General features: G+C 22.0%; 3 protein-coding genes across 3 annotated transcripts; 2 read left to right on the forward strand and 1 right to left on the reverse strand.

The window, feature by feature from the left end:
• Positions 1-1,268: 1,268 nt before the first annotated feature.
• On the forward strand, positions 1,269-17,465 carry PVVCY_0100900 (conserved Plasmodium protein, unknown function; the record flags this gene model as incomplete). The annotated part of the gene is made up of 1 exon (XM_008628475.2): positions 1,269-17,465. The coding sequence occupies one exon, from the start codon at positions 1,269-1,271 to the stop codon at positions 17,463-17,465; it is 16,197 nt and encodes a 5,398-aa protein (XP_008626697.2).
• A 654-nt stretch (positions 17,466-18,119) lies between these two features.
• Positions 18,120-19,789, reverse strand: PVVCY_0100910 (zinc transporter ZIP1, putative; the record flags this gene model as incomplete). Its single annotated transcript, XM_008628476.1, has 7 exons — positions 18,120-18,275; positions 18,417-18,481; positions 18,569-18,656; positions 18,751-18,869; positions 18,995-19,136; positions 19,231-19,282; positions 19,380-19,789. The coding sequence occupies 7 exons, from the start codon at positions 19,787-19,789 to the stop codon at positions 18,120-18,122; spliced, it is 1,032 nt and encodes a 343-aa protein (XP_008626698.1).
• A 1,469-nt stretch (positions 19,790-21,258) lies between these two features.
• On the forward strand, positions 21,259-22,758 carry PVVCY_0100920 (citrate synthase-like protein, putative; the record flags this gene model as incomplete). The annotated part of the gene is made up of 2 exons (XM_008628477.1): positions 21,259-21,466; positions 21,650-22,758. 2 exons carry the CDS (start codon positions 21,259-21,261, stop codon positions 22,756-22,758), a joined length of 1,317 nt encoding a protein of 438 aa, XP_008626699.1.
• Positions 22,759-22,934: the final 176 nt, after the last annotated feature.

Genomic DNA, 22,934 nt, shown 5'->3' on the forward strand with positions numbered 1-22,934 from the left:
TCATGTATTTAAAAGAAATAGTTATGCTATCAATATTTTTTTATTAAATATATAAGGCTTGATAGGTTAAGAAAAAAAAAAAATTATATATCCGTGAAAGGAAGTTGTAAAATATGATAAAAATATAAATAGTCATATATAATATATATTTTTATGAAAAAGAATAATATTTATAAAAATTATTATAAAGTATCTTATAATTATGGATAAAGAAAAATAAGTTCTTTCTACGCAATGCAAAGAAAAATGAAATAAAAAAAAAATGCTATGCATAAATTATTATTAATGTATGGTAATTCATTATATATGCATATTAATTAAAAAGTCTCACATGGAGGTGAAAAAATGCATAAAAAAAATACTTATGTATATATTCATCATTTAGTAATATATATTATATATACATTTTTTCTATTTATGTAATTTATTTAATTATACATGCTTATATGTATTATTTAATTTTGTATCTATATTTTTTTTTACAGAACAAGAATATTAATGGCTTTTAAAAATACATTTATTATTCATTTTGTTTATTTATTTTATAAAAGGGAATACGTATAAGTATATAAGTTATAGTATGTATTTATTAAATGGATAATACGAATACTTATATATGAAATTTACATATTTCCGTACATTTTCATTCAATAAAATTTATACTTATTACTTTTTTTGCTTACAAAAAGGCAAGTTTAAAGTCAAATGGTTGCATATGCATTATTATTGGCAATTAGTGAAAAGCATTTTTGTAAAAAAAAAAAACAAACAAATAATGTATTAATATATATTATTTGCGCTGTAACAGTATGAATGTAAATATGTACATATAATTTTTTCTTTTTGTTTAAAGTCATAAATAATAAGTGAAAGAATAAGCATAGTACCTTTTTTTTTTCATTTCCTTGCCATCATAAATTGGGTATAATATATTTTTTTGACTTTCTTTGCTCACATACATAAGTATGAACTTGTTTTAGTTACATATTGCTTAAACGCTAAGTTTATTTTGTACAGAATAGATAGCAAAATTGTGTAGCAAGCACATTTTATCAGTTTAGCAGTTTTATATGGTTCCATAGTATTTTCCAAAAAATTAAAATGAAAACAAAAGTATGCCCTCAAAAATAATTTACAAATAGAAATATGTAGTTACAGAATTTTTTTTTGTATAAATAATTTTGATAAGATAATATATGCATTATATATGTAGAGACGTGGATGTTAATAAATGAGTTATTTTCAGTCAGGGGTTTATTAACAATCTCATGAAAAATATGAATATTCCTGAAGGAAGTAGTAAATTAGTTGGGGGAGGAAAAGCTGAAGAATCAAGAGGAAAGGATAATAACAAAAAAAACAATGAAGAACATAATACATCATTTTATTATGAGGTGTATCATAAACTTAAGATTTATTATGGATATTCTATTAATGAAGAAGAAAGAAAAAATAAATGTTTTTTAAAAAATAAGAATCCATTAAATGAAGTAACAAAACTTCAAGATGAGCTAGTAACTTTTTTTGATCAAAATATTGAATTATTTTCGAATCCCTTTCATTTTTTAAATTATGAAGAAGATAATAATATAAATAAAAATGATTTAAAAAATTATCTAGGAACAAAATATCCCAACCTACTAAGTCTTATGGAAGATATAATAAAATGTTCATTAATAATAAATAGAAATGTGTATTATGTATGTGATTTATTTAATGAAGTATACAAAAAAATTGAAAAAAATAACATACAGACAGAAATAAGTAAAACCATATATATTAATGAAGTATTAAAAGAATGTATTGAAAAAGAAAACTTAATTATTATGATATTTTTAGAAATATTGAAATATATAAATAGAAATGAAAAAGTAGGAGTAACATTAGATGGTGACAACAAATCAATGAAACATGATTATTTTAGTGAAAGAGAAGATAATTATACAGATAATGAATTAAAAAAGAATGAAGAAGTGAAATCTTTTAGTGATAATAGTTCATTAACTAATAATTCTTTGGCTAGTTTAAATATTTCTAAAAAAAAAAAAAAAAAAAATATTAATAATAAAAAAATAAATGGAGATAAGTTTTCTTATTATATATTAGTTAACTTAACAGAGAATGATTTTGTTGAAAATTTATTTTTAGAAATCGATAAAATAATTAAATTTTTAATAAAATTTGATGGGATATGTGATAAGACAGAATATGTATTTAATTATAAAACACATAAAATAAATATATTATTTAATTTACTAGATTTATTATTTTTATATTTTTCTAAATTTCATGCAAATATAAATAATATTTCATCCATTTTTAAATCAATAAATCATTTGGTTTCAACAAAATATTTTGATTTCATATCAACAGATTATTATGTTAAAGAGTTAGACAACCTTTTATTTTTAGAGTCTCAAAAAAAAAATAAAAAAATTATCAAGTACATGAGAAATCTTAAAAATAGTAAACTTATTTCACAAGCTGATGATTATTATAAGTTAGATATAAATATATCAGATTCAGCTTTGAATAAGCTTGATGATTTTTCTGAAAATGGATTAAACCCTTCTGTTTCTAAGTCTATTAATTTTGACACATCTACTAGTTTATCAAAAATAAATCAACCATTAGCATCTGGAATTACAAGCACACAAGAACAAAATGTAAATACATCAACTGGTATTGGAAATACAAGTAATGTACATAATATAATTGTAACGGGTCCTAACGAAAATGTAACAAGCCTAAATCAAAGAACCCAAAATCCGTTAGATGTAAATTCATTAAACAGGTTCGGTAATAATGCCTTATCAAACGATCAGATAAATTCATCGACTTTTCATTCTGAAGTGAATAATATTGGTGGACGTAGTGGAAATATGATAAATGGTCAAAATAAATATGGAATAAAAAATAATATATTTAATAAATGTTTAGATTGTACTGGATATTGGTATAGTTGTAATTGCAGTTTAAACAGTTTTGAAAAATCTAGTCTTACATTATCAACACAGATAAGTTTATTATTAATATTATGTTTACATCCAAATATAGATAAATATGTTTATGAGAAAAGGAAAAATATAAAAATAAATAATTCACTATCTACAGATAGTACTAATGTGGGTGTACAATCATCGGGTAAAGAACATATAAATGATCTTTTAGAGTTGAAAAAAAAAAAAATAGATTTTGATAATTTCCATACACCAATAATATGGAAATATAATTGTATGAGTACTGAAAAGGATTATAAACATTTGATGGGAATGAAAAATAATTATATGATTAGTGAGAATTATATCACTGAAAATATATCTTATTATTATTCATTTTTTAGTAAAATAAGTGATGCAAAAAAAAAAAAAAAATATAATAAGATTGAAGAAAAACCTGTTGAAGAATTTTGGAATGACAAAAATCTTCAAGATGCATCTAACAATGGAATCACGAGATCATCTTCTACATCTGATTCAAACATTTTGATGTTAAAATTTGTTATAGGTTTATTTATTAATAGTAAAGAAGATATATTTTCATCTATTTTTGATGATAATATATTTAAACTGTTATACAGTTTTATTTTAAAAAAAATCTCAAGTTATACTTTAATAGGGAATTTAATTTTTCATTTATTTCACAGTATTTTTTTATCATCTTTTATAAAAAATGGAAGAACAACAGATTTATGGAATACATTTATAGATAATCATATAAAACGTGATTTTAATTTAAAAAGGAAAAAAAAAATAGATAGTAAAGATATGACCATGCCTAAAGATTTGCTAACTAATTCAATTATTAATAAAACAAGTTATATTCAAGATGATATGGTAATTCGTCCAAACTTTGATGGTATTCCTAGAAATATAACCCAACATAGAATGGGATCAGATTCTTTGTTAAATAGAAGTATTCAGAATTCTTCAGATCTTTATATGCATCAAAATACATATCGTAGTATTCATAACAATATAATATATATATATAAAAAAAAAGGTGAATGTATAATTGATATATTGATTTTTTTAAAAATATTATGTACAAATTATCCACGGTTAATTACAAAATATGTATGCATCTTAAAAAATATAATAAATAGATACCATTCGAGAATTATGGAATTTTCAGAAATTGATGATACATTTTATCATCATAACTTAGAACAGATTCATGAAGTTGATAATAGTGGAAATAGAAGTGGTTCTAATGTAGTACCTAATAGAGGTTTAAAAAATGAGCATGAAAAATATTCACAATTAAAAGAAAAAAAATATTATAACATAAATGAAGAAAGAAGAATGATAATAATGAAATATAGAAGTTTAAAATTAATTGCAGAAGAAAAAATGAAAATATGTATTGATTTTTATTCAGATATTTTTGTACAAATTTTAGATTTTGCATCAGTTTTATGTAATAATATTTATGATTTAAAAATAATTGAAAATGTTGTTATGTGTTTTAAAACACCTTTAACAGCTAATTTAAATATTTTCAATTTAATTAAAAAATTATTTAATCAATTTACTTGTGCATTAAATGGTAAATTCAATGAGTTTTCTAAGATAACGAATAAGCAACATATATATGAAAAAACACGTGGAAATACAAAATCGGGACTTGTTTTAAATAATAATTTTAATATGATAGATGATGAAACAAATAATGGTTTCATTGATTCTATAAATTTAGATGCAACTAATAGTGGTCAAATTAGTGGAAAAAATAGTAGAGATTTATATAGAAATGTATTTGGAAGAGGTGCAAATCTTTCAAGTAGTCAAAATGTAACAACGGGTTCAAATAATAATGCAAATTTGTTTTCACCTTTTAAAGATGTAAATGGAAAAAATGGAAATGGGGATGAAGAATATGAAGATGGAAATGATTACAGATATGATTATGATGATGATTATTGCTCTAATGCATATTTTACGTACATAAATTATTTTAAATTAAATATGTTAGAAAAATTATTTGAACAAAATAATTATCTTAAAGAGATTTTAAAAAATAATAATGTTATGGAATTTCTTGAAAAGAATAATGCTTATTTAAGAAATTTGATAAAAGAGAATTATCTTGTTGAAAAACATATAAATGATAAAAAAATTTTTAAAAATTATGCATCTAATTTAGATGCATATAATAAATTACTTTCTTATGAAAATGATTATACAGCATCTGCTAGAGATGCAAATAAAATATTACAAGACATAGAACAAAGTAATAATAAATTAAAATTATTTTTAGATTTCAAAGGAGTGACATCATTATTTGGAGTTCAAATAAATCCAATCTCAGATGTTGGAGGGTTACAAAATAATTTAGATCCTAACACATTGGCACTTCAAGGTTCGATGTCCAACTTTTTAGAAAATTTACTTGAAGAAAAAAATTGTATAAATTATTTATTGGCAGATAATAAAGTAGCAGACAATTTGTTAAGAGAAAATAATATACTAAAGTATGAATATAATAAATATAATATGATTGATTTATTTTTTAAAAATAAAATGGAAGAAAGTCAGTTAGATAATATAAAAAGTATAATGCTTACAGAATATAATGTAAATAAAATATTGTCTCATGAAAAACGATTCAAAATATTAAAAACAAATTTTGATGGATCCTATAATAATAAAGAAGCTATAAAATTATTTTTTGAAGATAATAAAGAAGCAATAAACTTTTTTAAAGATAAAAAATATGAACCTCCTATTTTTAAAGATGATGATTCAAGTTCATTAAATGAAAATATTATGAATAGAGCTAAAGTAATTTTAAAAAGAGAATTAGAAGATGATTCAAAAAGTTATATAGATGCAAGATATTTATTAAATAACATTTTTGAAAAAAGATTCTATCCATATAATTGTATAAAGATGTTAGAAAAATGTTTACTTTTTTTATCATCTGTTAATAATAATAAATTATGTTATTACATGCCATTAAATAAAAATTTATTAGTAGATTACATTTTATTAGAGCAATATGAAAGTACTAGTGGAAATACAGCAGGTGGTGGACCTATTGATATAGCAAACATGCATCTACATGAAAATAATAATATGAACAGGTTATTTCCAGATGAAGATGAAAAGAACCCATTTAGAATCCGAAATAAAAAATATAATAATATGATATCTTTAATAGATACACAAAATTATACAAATACAACTCAATTTAAAAATGTATTTATACATAATTTGAATATGCATAGTAATAAAATATCTCAAGATAAACATAAAATTGTTAAACATTATAAAACATTACATCTATTAGATATGTTATATGAAATAGTTAAGACAAAAGGAAATTCATCTTTAGATTTATTAAATTTAAAATGTTTATCTCTTGAAATATTATGTTCAAGTTTTGTAAAAAATTCATCATCTGCTTTATCAGTTCTTTGTACTATCACTAATATTTTTCCTGATATATTTTTAGATGTTGTAAAACAGTTTAAAGAACAGAATGATAATCTTAAAAAAAAGTTAGACTATTTAGATAAAGAAGCATCTATCGATCATTCAAAATACAAAAAGGTAGATCAATTGGCAACTAGCTTATCAGTTCCAAATATTAATCTTAAAGTTATTATTATATTTATGAAGTGTGTTAATTTTTTACTTTATATGATTGGAATAAAAAGAAAATTTAATATGTCCCTAACAAAGATATGGTATTTTTTTAATAATATTGAAAAAATTGAAGAAATCGATTTTAAAATGAAATCAAAAAGATCAGTGAATCCAAATAGTAAGACAAAGAATACTGCATTCTTTGATATCTTTTACAATTTTGATAACTTCTTTGATGAAATTGATAATGAACAAAATAGTGAGGATGCAGAAAATGATAAAGATGGAAATAGTAATGGTCTATCATTCAATATTTCAAATTTAGATGGATCAAATAATATTGGTAATGGCATAATTGGAAATAAGAGTGGTGTAGAAAAGGACAGAAAAAAAAATACAAAAAATATAAAAAATAATTTAGAGCAAGGAATGAATAATAATAATACAATTGGAGGTAGTAGTAATGAAATAAATGCAAATGATTTTGAAGATGGTGAAAATAATGATATATATGAAAAATGTTTAAAAAAAAAATTAATGATAGGAGATGATGATAAAAATGTTTGTAAGCATTTAATAATTTTAACTAATTATATTGTTCAGAATATTTTTTATAATTTAATAAATAATTTTATTTTAAAAAAAATAAGGGATCAAAAATATGAGTCAGAAGATTTTTTAGATGAAAATATTAAATTAGAAATTTTTATGAACAAGCAAGAAAATTCAATGTTTAAAAGGAGATATAATTATTATATTAATAAATCAAAAAATATTGAATCACAAATTATTACTATGCAAAATGATGTAAATACTAACACATCTAATATATATCAAATTGAACAAGTTCTTAGACAAAATAATATAACTTTTGAGCCTTATATAAATTCACAGAAAATGTTTGATAAAGCTTTTTCATCAAATTTGGGTGGCAATTTATCTACATCTATTCCTACAAATTCTTTGAACCCATTTTCAAGTAATCTTGGTATCGGAGCATCTACATCTCAATTAGGCACAACCTCATTAGGTTTAAACAATTCGAATACCATGTCTTTGTTTAAGCAAGATAACAAGGGAACGAATTTCTCAAGCATGTTTAATAGTGGGAATACTCAAACTAGTGCATTAGGTGGTGCATCAGCTCTTAATACATCTAGTTTTAACACCTCCAGTAACTTCTTGAACCCATCTCAAGCAAACACCCCATCTCATTCCGTTATGGATTCTCAAAGAACCATGTTTGCATCTACATCGAGACTAATTTCACCATCTCAAGAAACATTAGGATTAAATAGTGCATCTAGTAATATAGCCCGTGATCCATCTAATGCTTCTTTATTTAATACAACCACTTCTGCCAATAATAATTTATTCAAACCACAAACCGGATTAAATATGTTTTCTTCTAACAATTCAGGAGCCAATAATTCCAACCTATTTTCAGCTAACCAGTCAAATACAACGGGATTATTTGGAGGTTCAAATGTGGGGAATACCGGTTCTAATCTTAATGATCCTAAAGGTAATAGCTTATTTGGATCGAACATGCAAGCTAACAAAACGAATCCAGCTAGCTCATCATTTGGAAGTATGTTCAATCAAACAGGAGGTGCATCTAATACAAGTGGGACTTCTTTAGGATTAGGTAGTGGATTTGGTTTGGGTTCAAGACCAGGAATGAATACAAGCAATAATTTAATGTTAAATAATATGGATTCTAAAAATACTCAATTAGGAACAACCCTTGGTGCATCTACCAGTACATCTCTTTTTGGAGCAAATAGAAATACCTCAACTTTGACAAATAATAATGTATTTTCCAGCACCACAAATACAAATAGTTTATTGAATCCTAGCCAAAATAATAGTGGTTCTAATTTATTTAATAAGAGCCCACTAGGTGGTGCATCTAACACAATATCAAATAATAGTAATTTATTTTCATCAACAACTGGATCTACATCTTTATTTGGATCAAATACAACTCCCCAAACATCAACATTTGGAAATGCAACAAACAGTATGAGTCAAACTACATCATCATCTCTATTCAATAATACTTTTGGATCTCAACAAAATAATGCTGCATCTAGCAATAATTTATTGGGTCTATCATCAACTGGTCAAGGAATGAATCAGCAATCGTCGCTCTTTAGTAATAACAATATGGGATTTTCAAACAACTTGATGGGAAATAGAGGAAATAATTCATACCTGTTTGGAAATGGAGCAAATCAAAATCTTATGAGCAATAATACAAGTTTATTTAGTACAGGAAATATTTATTCACATCTAGGAAATGAACAAAACAATTTACAAAATATATTAACAAGAGAAGGTATTCAAAATGTAACTCAATTAAAAGAATATTATGAAGAATTGAAAATAAAAACAAATGTATTAAATGCTGAAATATATAAAAGTAAAATGGAATTAAAAAAGAATGAATATAATTTACAGAAAGAAAAAAAGATTCAATTGATAAAGGAAAAAAAATTACGATATATGAAATCTAAATCAGATATAAATTTCAAAGAAAAAGAAATGTATATATTAATAATATTAGTATTTATGTATTTTAAATTAATATTAAAAGGTCCATTACCATCAACAAAAAATAATAAAAAATTAAATACAGTAATGAATGAAAGATTTGATTATTTATGTGACTTTAGACCTACTATGTATTTATTTGAACAAATATTAGGAGAATCAAATAGATTCATGAATACATTTTTTAATGTAATATTTTTAGATAATATACTTCATGAAGAAAATAAAAATTTGGAAAAAATTATATCAAAATATAAGAATGACACAGATTATATTACTATATATAATAAAAAAAAAACATTATTTAAAAAAAATATTGGAGCAGAAGATGAAAATGATGTATCAGAACAATTTAGTGATTTAAAAAATGTTGAAAATAATTTATTTACAACACTTACACCTGAAGCATATTATAAAAAAAAAATGGAATATATTACTTGTTCATATTCAAAGGAAAATTATAATAATTTACTTTTTCATAAAATAAAATCATTAGGGTTAAGTATTTTAAAGATTCTATTTGAGCGTGATGTTTTATTTATACATATGTACAACCAATGGAAAAACGAGAAAATATTACATGAAAAACTAAATAAATTTCATTTAAGTTTTAATACTATAAATAATAATGGAACTAATAATATGACAAGTTCAAATGTAAATGATTCTACATCTGGGTCTTTATTAAATAATAACAATTTTAATATGCTTACTACAAATTTGAATAATGTAAATTCGAGAGGGGATGAACAGATAAGAGAAGGTATAGAAGGTGGTACATCTACTGGTGCAGATGGAAAAGAAATAAATTTTACAGAATCATTATGTACACCTATATGTGTACATAATTTTTTACTTAAAAATATTAATATAAACTCTAGTACTACTTATCTAATTCTATTATTAAAAAACTTTTTCCGTAGTAGTGAAATTAATAAAATAATTATATATTTTATTTTACAAATAATTATACGAGATACTAAAACAACGATCAATATATTAAAAAGAGATGCAGATTCATTTAATTATTTAAAATATGCATTAAAAATTTTATTTATATATAATTTAAATCAACAAAAATTTAATAATTCCTATATTATATCAAATAGAGAGATTAAGATGCAAAACATTTTGAATAATTTTATTGATATCCCTTTAATGTACTACTTAAAAAAGAAGAGTAATATGAAAACAAAATATTTTATGGCAAATAGTAGAAAAAATAGTGAACTTTATGATCGATTTAAAAAGAGTTCTGTAGAAGGAAATGAAGTTTTAAATACATCTAATTGGCTATCATATATTAATAAACAAAATGGTGGAAATAATGAAGTAGATGATGTTGATATGGATTATCAAGTTGATAAAAATAAATTAGAAACGGATGAATCAAATTTCGGTTTAAAAACAAAAGAACAAGGAAACTATTTATTTGATGAAACTGAAGAAGGGAATTATTTAAAATATATGGATGATGATAGTACAAATAGTTCATATAGTAGTTACAATAGTGAAACTAGCGATAGTGAATATAAAAAATTCAGCAGTATTGATAATGGGGCACATACAGGATTAAATGATAGTTATGGTTTAAAAAATGAAATGGTATTAAAATATAAAAACTTTAAATTAAAAAATTCAAAACGAAATAAATCAAAATATGTTTATGATTATTTATCAGATAGTGATTTAATAGATACTATAAAAAGTAAAAAGATATGTATATTTTATGACAACAAAGAAAAAGATGAAGAAAATGACAATATAACATTTTATAATATATCGTCTGAAAATATAAATGATAATTATTCAAAAAATGATTATTATAATGAAATAAAATCAATTAATTATAATATAACGGGTTTTTGTAGTTCCTATAACTTTTTACCAATAAATAATTTTTATACAGAGAAATATGACTTTATAGAAAATGAGCTTGTTTATATGAGTGATTTAAAATTATATTTTTACATCAAATCTTTTAAGAGACATTCTTATTTTACTAAACTTTTAAATATTGAAAAGGTTAGTCCTACATCTGAAAATGATAAATATAAAACAAACATAACAGAAAATGGAGACATGAATGATGATAGTAATTATGGAAGCACAAAAAGTAATTCATCACCAAGTTTGAGAAGAAATAATTTTGATTATTTTTCTGCAACACCAAATAAAAAAATAATAATAAATGAAAATGATAATAATATAAGAGGTCCCAAAATTGAAAATAAAGATTTAAAATTTCCAGGAAATAATAAAACTGAATCAGATGATGAACAAAATGATGTAGAAAAAATTGTTGAAGAAGAAATAAAAGTATTTGATTTTTACAACAAATTAAATAAACTTAATGAGAATATGTTATTTCCTAATATATTTTATGATAGTAGAGGTGATAAAATGAAATATATAGAATATATTAAAAAGGTAGCTGAAAGGGAACAAAAAGAAACGGATGGGAAATATAAAAACATATTAGGCCCAATAAATAATATTTTAAAAACAAAAAAAAATGAAATAGAAAAACAATTATCTATAGAATTAAGAAAAAAATATATATATATTAATAATGAATATTGTGAATGGATTGAACTAAGCCATTTATTGAATGTCGATATAGATTATAATGATATACGAGGAGGGTTAAATAAAAATAATAGTGTTTTAAATAATTATAGTAGAATGCCAATTACAAAATTAATTTTATATTTTTATGAAATTATTACAAGAAAATTTTTATTTTTAAATAATTCTGATTCATTAATTGAAAGTTGTGTCTTGTCATTATTAGGTTTATCATTTATTCCTTCGAAACAAATGGATAGAAAAAATTTAATAACAAGTATTGATGAATCATTAGAATTAGAAGAGAACAGTTTCTTAAACTCGTTGATAAAAAGTGTAATTATAAATTTTTCAAACTATGAGCATATATCAGAAACAATTAAAGTAGGCTACAATAATAGCATTGTTGAAATGGCAAACCAAAATAAAGATAAAAAAAAAAGATTACTATCAAATGAAGAATCAAATAGATTTGATTTTGATGATGATCTACTTATTAATGGTGATGATGAAGAAGAGAGTGTTCAGGGAAATTATACAAACAAACTGGATAATGAAAATAATTTTTTTAACAATGATGATATATATAAAATGGGTTCTGGATTAAGTACCGATAATTCAAAAAATGTATTATTAAATAAGAAGAGAAAAGATTATTATAAAAAAAATATATTTTTAAATAATTCCAACAATCTAAAACAATATAATACTTTTGAAAAAAATATATATTTTATAAAAAGTTTAAATATTATATATATGATGTCTAAAAATAAAAAAATAAAAGAGTACATAATAAATTTAATAAACACAATGTGGTATAACAAGTATAATGTATTCTACTATATTACTCAAAATGTAAATATCGACAAATTGAAGGATACTGAAAAGATTATATTTTTTAAAGTGTCATTACACATTTTAAATATATTTATTCCTATACTAGATCATATATTAAATAATATAGATAAACATGTTGGTAAATTTATTAATTTAAGTTTTCCAAATGATAAAGAAGATAATAATTCGGTCGAAGTTTTTGAATCAGCTGATAATAATGCATCTAATGAATCAGCAAACAAAAATAATAATGCAGGTCCACAAAAATATTGTAACATTTTTCATATAATAAATAAAGAAAATTTTAATCAACGAAAAAATTTATTTGAATTTTTAAATCCAATATTTACATTTGATAATGTTCAGAACTTTATAAACCATTATATTAATATTGTAAAGAATTATAATGACAATTATTTAAAGCATTATATTTATCACTATTATTTATTTAATTACGATTTTGAGTTTCAAAGAGTTTATAATTATTCCAATTTAGAGCATATACATTATATAAAAAGTAATAAAGGATCTAATGAAATAAATGAAAAATGTTTTGATACAAAAGGTAGAATTAATGAATATAATAAAAAGAATGTACATTTGTTATATACAAATATAATCAATGTGTATGTCAACTTTTGTAAAATACTTAACAGTTATAAAGTCAATGAAGATGGCAATTTTACATTTAGTAGTCCAAAATACATAGGAAACGATATTAATGGTGATGAAAGTTGTAACATTGTTGATGACCTGAAAAATAGAATACTAAAACCAATGCATATGGAAAATGAAACAGGATTTAATTTTGAAGATTTAAATGAAATAATAGGAAATAAATCTTATTTATTAAAATTTTTAGATGATTATTATTTAAATGGTGAAGCATCTAAAGAAACAAAAAAAGAGCATCTTGAAAAAAATGTATATATTTATAATAGTATAAATTATTTAAATATAAATTATAAAAATTGGTTACTTGTTTATAAAACATATATAGAAAAAATAACATATTTAGTAGATTTAATTTTAAAAATAAAAAATAATACTATAAAAAAAAAAATATATTATTTAAAAAATTATTTTTATATAGTAAATAATATACAAAGACATTTAAAAAATGTAACAAGCTTAATAAAATCATCACATTACATAAATTTTAATATTCAGATTACTCCAATTCTTTTTATTGTATATTTATTTATAACGATATTCTTTTTATCTCATAATAATAAGTTTGCCTTTAGATATTTGTCTTGTATTAATAAAGGTTTCCATAATTTATTTAAGGGAAAGAATATGCTTGATTTTAAAAATACACAAAATGTTGATGAAGATGAAGAAGAAGATGAAGAAGAAAATGCTAAAAATAGTAACGACCGAAATAGTGGCACAATAAAACAGAATAAAAAAATAAAATTTTATGATGAAATAAATGGTTCTAAAAAAGATAGAAAAGAATCAGATGCACATCTATATGATAACACCGAATTTAAGATTGATCATTTGAAATATAATAAAAAATTGAAAATGTCTTCTGTTTTTTCTAAGCAAATATTAACAAGAGAATTTCAAAATAATATAATAAATATTCCAAAAACATATAATCAAGATGGTAATACAAATTTAATTAATAACTTTGATAAAAAAATCGGAATCGGATATAACAATAATGATTCATATATGCAAGGTAATGGAATAGAAACCATTTTAAATTTACAAAAAGGTGAATTATATAAATCTGGTTTTTTTATTAATAATGGATATAATAATCATGTAGGTTCAAAAAGTTCTGGTGAAGATAAATTATATTATGACATACATAGTGAATATTATAAATTAATTTTAAAAAGTAATGAGTTTTTTGGAGACTTACTACAACTTCTAATAATATTAATAACTAAAAAACATCCGGTTTTGAATAAATATACAATTATATATATATATGAATGTTTATATACATTATTAAATATATATCATTATAGTTATACATATGCTGAAAAGGAACATAATGCAAAAAATAATAAAAATATGTTTATATCGTTAATTAAAAGGATTGATCAGAATATTTTAAATGAATTTATTAGTACATTATTTACTGATTCATATAAGAATTTTTTTACAAATACAAACTCAACAATTCCAATTTATTTTTACAATAATATATATAAATTTATTGATTATAATACAGAAATATTTATGATGAAAAATAATGAGGAGCTAACGGATGGTGCATCTATTTTAGAACCCAAAAATCGAATGACAATGAATAATTTTATAGATTCAGATGATAGTGATATAGGAAATTATTTTATGAATAAAGAACAGAAGCATATAAAACAAAAAAAAAAAGTACATTTTGCAGATTCAGAACCTACGAAAATGGTTAGTCCAAATAAAGCAGATGTAAATATTAATGGAGAAAATACTGGTCTTATAAATCTAAATTTTAAAAATAATTTTGAAAATAAAATTCATTTAAATAGTAGAAGTTTAAATTTATATGAAGAAATATATTGTAGTAACTTTTTATATAATAAAAATGATTTGAATTTGCTTAGTATAAACTTGTTAATATTTTTACTAACCAGGATAGGTATATATGAAATAGATATAAAGATAGATGAAAATAATGTAAAGAATTTAATAAAAGGAAACTTATTTATATTTGACAAGAATGCTGAAAATGAAAATGAAAATGAAAATAAAATATTACACACATGTTTCTTGTTAAGTGCTTTATGTGACACATCGTATATTAATGAGTTTGTTTCAAACGAAGATTTATTTAGTTTATTTTTAAAAAGTAATATATTTAATAATTTATATGAATATAAATTTAATTACTTATCAAATAGTATATCATTTTTAACGTTTCCTACAAACTTTCTAGAAAATAAGAATATATATATACCACTTCCAATGTTAATTATATCATATATTACAGTAATTTTAAAAGTTGTCGATAAAAAGGGATTACAATTATTTAATATAATAGGAAAATGGATAACAAAAAATATTAGCATTTTTACAAACCATTTAATAGTTAATAATTATCTTATGAAATCTCATGAAATAGCTCATGAAATAAATAATTTTACAACATACAATCATAATCTTGTATATAAATGTTTATGTTATGCATCTACATGTAACTTTACAAAAGAACCATCAAGTGATAGTACAAACTCACCAACAAGACCTCTAAACTTTTCCCAAGCATCAAGAAATGCAAGATCTAGTAAAGAATCAGATCCAAATGCTAGTAAAAGAAATACAGAAAATTTAATAAATCATGCTAATGTTAAGCTTGTTAATTTAGATATAATATATTCTAGTACTTACTACTTATTAAGGTTATATAAAAATTATCTTTTATATATCCATCAAAATTATTTAAGTTTAAAAAAATTACAAATTGTTGAAAATATGAATAAGAGAAAAAAAAATAAATCAAAAAAAATAAAACAAAATTTAACATATATGGAAGATGAAATAATTAATAAGAAAGGAAATATAGGAGGAATAGATGGTTCTAAAAATATATCTAGTAATGAGTTTAGTGATGAGAATGGGATAAATAATGGAGTACCAATACAAAAACAAAATTATTCTGGAAATAATTATGATACAAATTATTCTGAATATGAAAGTGATGACAATAGTGATTTTAGTGATGATGAGGATAGTGAAAGTCAAGATAATGATGAGGAAAATATTCGAGGAACAGATTCAATAAAATCTAATTTTTCAAAATTAATAAATTCTGTATATAATAATAAAAATAGTCAATTTATAATGGGCAATTATAATGATCAAAATGTATTTAGTAATAATAATATGAACAATATTTTAGGTAATACTAGTAGTAGTGGATTTATTGAAAATAATTATTTTTATATAGATAAAGGTTTAAGTTTTGAATTTAATGAAATATCTCTAAACATATGTAATATAATAAAAGAACATACATATATACTTCAATATGTTAAAGATTTATTAAATATTTTATCGATTTTTGTTATATATGATATAAGTTTGAGAGATGAAAATGAATTGATGACAACCGATATAGATAGTCATAAAGAAAATAGAGGAGATAATTATCTAAGTAGTAAAGGTGATAGTCATATTGATGAAAGTAATTATAATTATGATACAAGAGAGATGAGGAGAAAGAATATAAGAACACATAGAATATTACAAAATATTATTCCGAAATATTCCATAAAATTTCATTGTATTAATTTATGTTTGGATATAATCGAATATGATATTGGAATATATGATGAATATGTACAACAATATAAAACAAAATATTATGAATATATAAAAATTGTATTAAAAGTATTTATGAATACTTCCTTTTATTATATTAATATTATTAAATATGAAAACAAACATATGCTAAAAAGTGTATCTATGGCAATGAAAAAATTAACTAACATTATTTTCTTTTTACTAACAAACTTAACAAGGAAAGAAAAAACAACTGATGAAGATAAAAAAAAGCATGCTCTATTAAATAAGTTTTTATATGATAAAAGTGGATATAAAAAGAATGCACATGAAATAACAACAGAATTATTTAATTGTGAGGATAACATTTTTACTGATAAAAAATGTTCTTTAGATAATATTAAAAAGTTTTTAGAAAATACAGAAATTGATATACATGTTTTAAAAAAAATATTAACATGCATTATTTATTTTACCTTTGCTATGCTAAATAATCAAAAAGTAAATAAAATTAATATTGAAAATATTAACCTTAATCATATTAATAAAATTAATTTGAAAAAAATTGCAAACACTTACTTAGAAAATAATAACATCTTAAAAGTTTTTACATTTATATTACAAAGATCGACTCAGATTTATTATCTTTTATACAACTATGCAATGGAGTCATAGTTTGTGTCTATATAAGATGGAAAAATGAAAACCATTTATCAACCTTGCGAAATATCACCACATTGGCATGTCTCCTTTCCCTTGTCATGCCGTAATTTTATCATGCATTTTTTCTATACATTTTTTCATGCATTTTTCCATACATTTTTCTATACATTTTTCTATACATTTTTCCATACATTTTTCTATACATTTTTCTATACATTTTTCCATACATTTTTCTATACATTTTTTCATACACTTTTTTGTAAATTTAATAAATTTAATATTAAGAGAAAATAGTTTTAAAAACTTTACAAAACTTTAACATACAAATACAATTATTTAAAAAAATTAAAAATGAATTTTTTTATTTCATATTAAACAAATCTTGTATATAAACACAAAAAAATAAATACAAGAAAAAAAAAACAAATTTTTTAATATAAAGAGATATTTTATATAAAGAAATATGCAGTCCCACTGCATTGATAATTGTATCTTTATGTGTAGGTTCTCAAAAGTGTATTCCCACTTGTTTTGAATAACATTATAATATAAAATTAGTGGATATATATTATATCGATAGGAAGCTCTACAATTCCTTGTCATCATATATTATGCAAATAAAAGTAGTAAGCATTTGTCGTGTTTATGTATATCTAGATAGTTTTATCAGTGCATTTTTAATTCATGTGCTCGATGATGTGGAGCAATATATGATGTACCATAGATGATTGAAAATGCAATTAAACATGATGAGCAAAAGCTAAGCCACTTAGAAAACCGAACTTTTCTCGGATACCTCATTTGCATTTCGTTGAGAAGGATCTAAAAATGACGAGAAAGAAAAAGAAAAAGAAAAAAAATGTATAAATATGTGATAAACTTAATTGTTTGCAAAATTGTACATAAATATGTATTACATTTTTCATAGTAAACTAATTCATTTTATTCTTGTTTTATTATTACCTCGCAACCAATAAAAAGTAGGGTCCCTATAGATACCGCATTTATTAGACATGTAATTTTTTCGCCTATAAAAATAAAGATAAATAATATGTATTACATGAAAAGAAAGAATAATCGATTATGGTTGCATGCTATCTTTTTTGGTGACCCACCTGACGAATGTACTAAATGCCCCACAATTATTCCAAGTGGTGATGAAAAAATAAAAATAAGAAGTAAAATTATCTTGAGATTTTTGCTCTGAAAAAAAATATATAAATATGTGTATGCATGTATGTATATATATATATATGATGTATGCATGTGATATGCAATATTCTTTAAGCATTATTACAATGTGATTCCTGTTTAAGGAAAGTGAAACAGTAACTCCGGCTATCCACTTGTGTGACAGAATGCAAAATGTCGTTATAAAAACAAAATGGGAATCATCAGACGTCCCGACAATCATTCCTATAAGGGAAATAAAATGAAAAGAAAAATATTACATGCCTTAAATTATAATCAATGGATTATTTTGTACATAAAAAAGTGGGTCATTGTAATTCATGAAGAATAGTCGTGTTTTATTTTGTTACCTTCAATTCCAGAGTGTATAGCCAAGGATATCGTTAAAAAAAACGATTGCAATGCTAATACATCTAAAAATTTAGTCAATCGACTTTTGTGGTTAGAGTGATCAGCTCCGTGCGTGTGATAATATGCATCTGTGTTCATAGGCTTTAGAAAAAAAAAATATTACAAAGTGTGTATATTGAGCTGTTGGGATGAATATATATATGGTCAAGGAAATTCAATAATTATAAAAGCGTACCACGTTATGTATCTCGGTGTTAGGATTTTCTATGGTATGATTCTCGACATTTCTGAAAAAGTGAAATAAAAAAAATAATAAAAGTAGGAATATGTATGGATAGTATCAAAATTTTTGTTTGAATTAAAATAAATTGTGCAATTTATTACAGGATATGATCATTGCCATCGGTAAATTTGACGGCACCATGGTCAACACAGCAAAGACTGGTATCGGTGGGTAAAACATATTCTAAAGCTAGTTGCATGCAAAAACCCAGAAAAACAAAAAAAAATATAAATAGGGTTTTTATTTCAGGATCATGGGTCTTAAATATGGTAATGTCTTTATGGGAACTTGCAATAATAATTGTTTCTGGGAGCAAATGAAACATAACGATTGAAAAAATAAATCCCGCTCCAAAACAATTTAAATTTGATAAAATATTTTTCACTTTGATTTCATATTTATTTCTATTTCTCTTTCCAAATAATCCTAATATATAAGGAATTGCACATCCCCCTGTTGCAACTGATAGAAATGCAAAAATGCAAATTGCTTTTGCCAATAGTAAATCCATTTTTATGCTAAAGAAATACTTAGGCCTCTATATTACAGGATGGAAACTTATTCGATTCGTATAAATAAATGTATTATAGTATATATTATAAATAAATTTATATGTACATGCAAGTGGTTTATCAATTTTAGGTATCATGTATTTATATATATATATATATATCTATGCATACAAATAGCTAGGTATATCAATGATCTATATATATGTAACCATAGCTATTTATTATAAAAATTTAATGCATATTTTTCAAAAATAATTCATCATACATATTTAATTGTTTTCAAAAAATATGAACAAGTCATAATATTTTAAAAAAAAAAGTAGCTATTAAACATTACAAAATAAAAAAAAAACGATGATATATCGTGATTATATAAATCGCGTATATATTCGTTTTTTTTTACATTTTTTAAGGAAAAAATATGAATTTGAAAACTAAAAAAATATGAATTAAAATATATTATATATAATATCGAAACAAATCACACTTAAATTAAAAAAAAATGAAAAAAAAAATGATCTGAATATTAATTAATCCATATAGGGCTAATACAGTTCCCCTTTCATAAATCTATATATATATAATATATGCATATACAGATTTAAATTTATCATATAATATATGTATATCAACTTAAATAAATTGGGTAAATTAATATATCGAAAAACCATAGCCTTCTATTTTTGGTATTACTTTTAAAATATTAACACGTTTTCATATTTTAATTTTTCGTAAAACATTGTAAATAAAAAAATATATAAATAAAATAAATATAGAACGACATCAACTAAAAATATATGCAGATTTGTTTATTTATTTTTTTCTCTATAATATTTAGGATAGCGAATAATATGTGCTTATTTTTTTTTTTTTTTTCCATATATATTTCGAAGTAGATATTTTTCATCGATATTATTCATTTCTAAACAAAACCCCAAAAACAATATTTTAAATATATAGTAAATATTAATGAAAACGAATATTCATATTATTATATACATGCAATATATCCATCCACGAAATAAAGATAATTGGATATATATAGATAGAGAGAAAGAGAGCATATTTTAGCTAAAATAAAGGTATGTTTCCATTATTCATTATTAGTGGCATGATGCCGATAGAAAGCATTGGTTGAGAACCTCAATAAATATCACAAATATTAATTTAAAAAAAAAGGTTGTGGTTATTATATACATTTAGCGATCCATCTGTAGTTATATTATTTTTTTTAATTTAAAGCTACACCAAAAAAGAATATATATTTACAACAATAAGAACTATTGTAATTTTAAATATATGATATGCGCATATTTATATGCTTACAATTTTAATAAGAACGATATTTTGTGTGCACTATTACATATTTACTACACACACAAAAATAAACAACGATGAAATAAAAATTTTTTTACTTTTTTTATGATACTATTTAAAGGTTTACATAAAATTATATATTTTTTTTACTATGAATATGTTTAAAAAAAATATATGTAGGGTTTATGAAAATATGTTCCTATATTTAAAAAAAGAAAATATTAATTTCAAAAAAAAATATTTTTGTAAGTATGAAAAGAATGATGTTGATAAGGTAAAATTCGTAAAATACAAAAAAGAGAGTGGTCACACATTTTCTCACCTTTTTTTGGAAACAGAAATATATTTTGAATTTAAAGGTAATTTATAATAGGAAAAAAAAAAGAAAAATATAATAACCTCATGATTTATAATTGCATATGTATATTATCCCCATCCTTTGTTAAGGTGTTTCTCTATATTTATGACAAAGTCATAAAAATCTGATTATTTATGAACATATTTTTTTTTTTATCCATTTTTTATTATTTTTACATGAACAGGCAATGTATTTTATCGGGGACATAACTTAAAGAGCTTGTGTGAAATGACAACATTTGATGAAACAGTTTTTTTATTGTTATACAAAAAATTGCCAAACAGTAAAGAACTTGATGAAAAGAGAAATTATTTAAAAAATGAATATATCCGTTTTGTAGAAAATGAGAAAAATATTATAAAAATAATGGAAATATTAAAAAGTAATAATTTATTAGAATTAATAAGAATGTGTATATTAAATTTATCGCTAGTTGAAAAAAATAATAAAGACATAAATTTAAATTATTACAAAATTTTAGCTATCTCATTAAGGTTATTATCCATTTTTTATTCAAAAAATAATTTATGTGAAAGTATGTTTACAGATAATGTATGCTTATTCATTCTTCGAATAATTTCAAACAATAATATGTTAGCAAATAATATGCCAAAGGTAGAATGTAATAAAAGTACGTGTGTAGACAAAACCGATGATATTGTGGATAAAAAAGATAAAGAAAAATTGCTAAATGTTTTATTAACAGTAATATGTGAAAGTAACATAAATGAAAACATATTTTTATTAAGATTAATATCAAATATGAATGAAAAAAATAATTATTTTAATATATACTTATGTGCTATTAGTTTTTATATAGACATATTTAAAAATATTAATTTTGATTTAACATTTAAATCATTTTTAAATTTAGATATTTATTCAAAAAAACAAACAGACGATGAAATAAATGAGGTCATTACGAACATACCAAATGTTGATTTATTTTTTTATAAAAATAATTTCTTTTTAAAAAAAAAAAATATTTTAAAAAAATATTTAACAGATTATTGCAACAGTCAATCACAACAAAGTATAGATATATTAAATCATTTCATTCAAATTGAAGACATGTTTTTTAAATATAAAAATAAATATCCATCACCTTATTATTATTCCATGTTAATATTTTATTTATTAAATATTCCAGTAGATTTATTACCAACTATATATTTTTTATCAAGGTTACCTAGTATTATTACACACATAAATGAGCAAAAAGAAAATAAGAAAATTGTAAAATATTCATCGGTCTATGTTGGTAATGTCCCTACTGATATTTATCAGCCATGATATAAAATTAAAAAAAAATAAAATTGTACTGTAAAAACCGTATGAGCAATTAAGCAGTTGCTTATGTTCTTATTTGGTATATCTTTGATGTTTTTTTTAATGAAAATATTTTCCGTAAAATTTATCAAAATGTGTATTTCGATTTTAAGCATACATATTTTGTAACCATATAAAAT

Source organism: Plasmodium vinckei (assembly GCF_900681995.1).
Source record: "Plasmodium vinckei vinckei genome assembly, chromosome: PVVCY_01".
NCBI lineage: Eukaryota > Apicomplexa > Aconoidasida > Haemosporida > Plasmodiidae > Plasmodium > Plasmodium vinckei.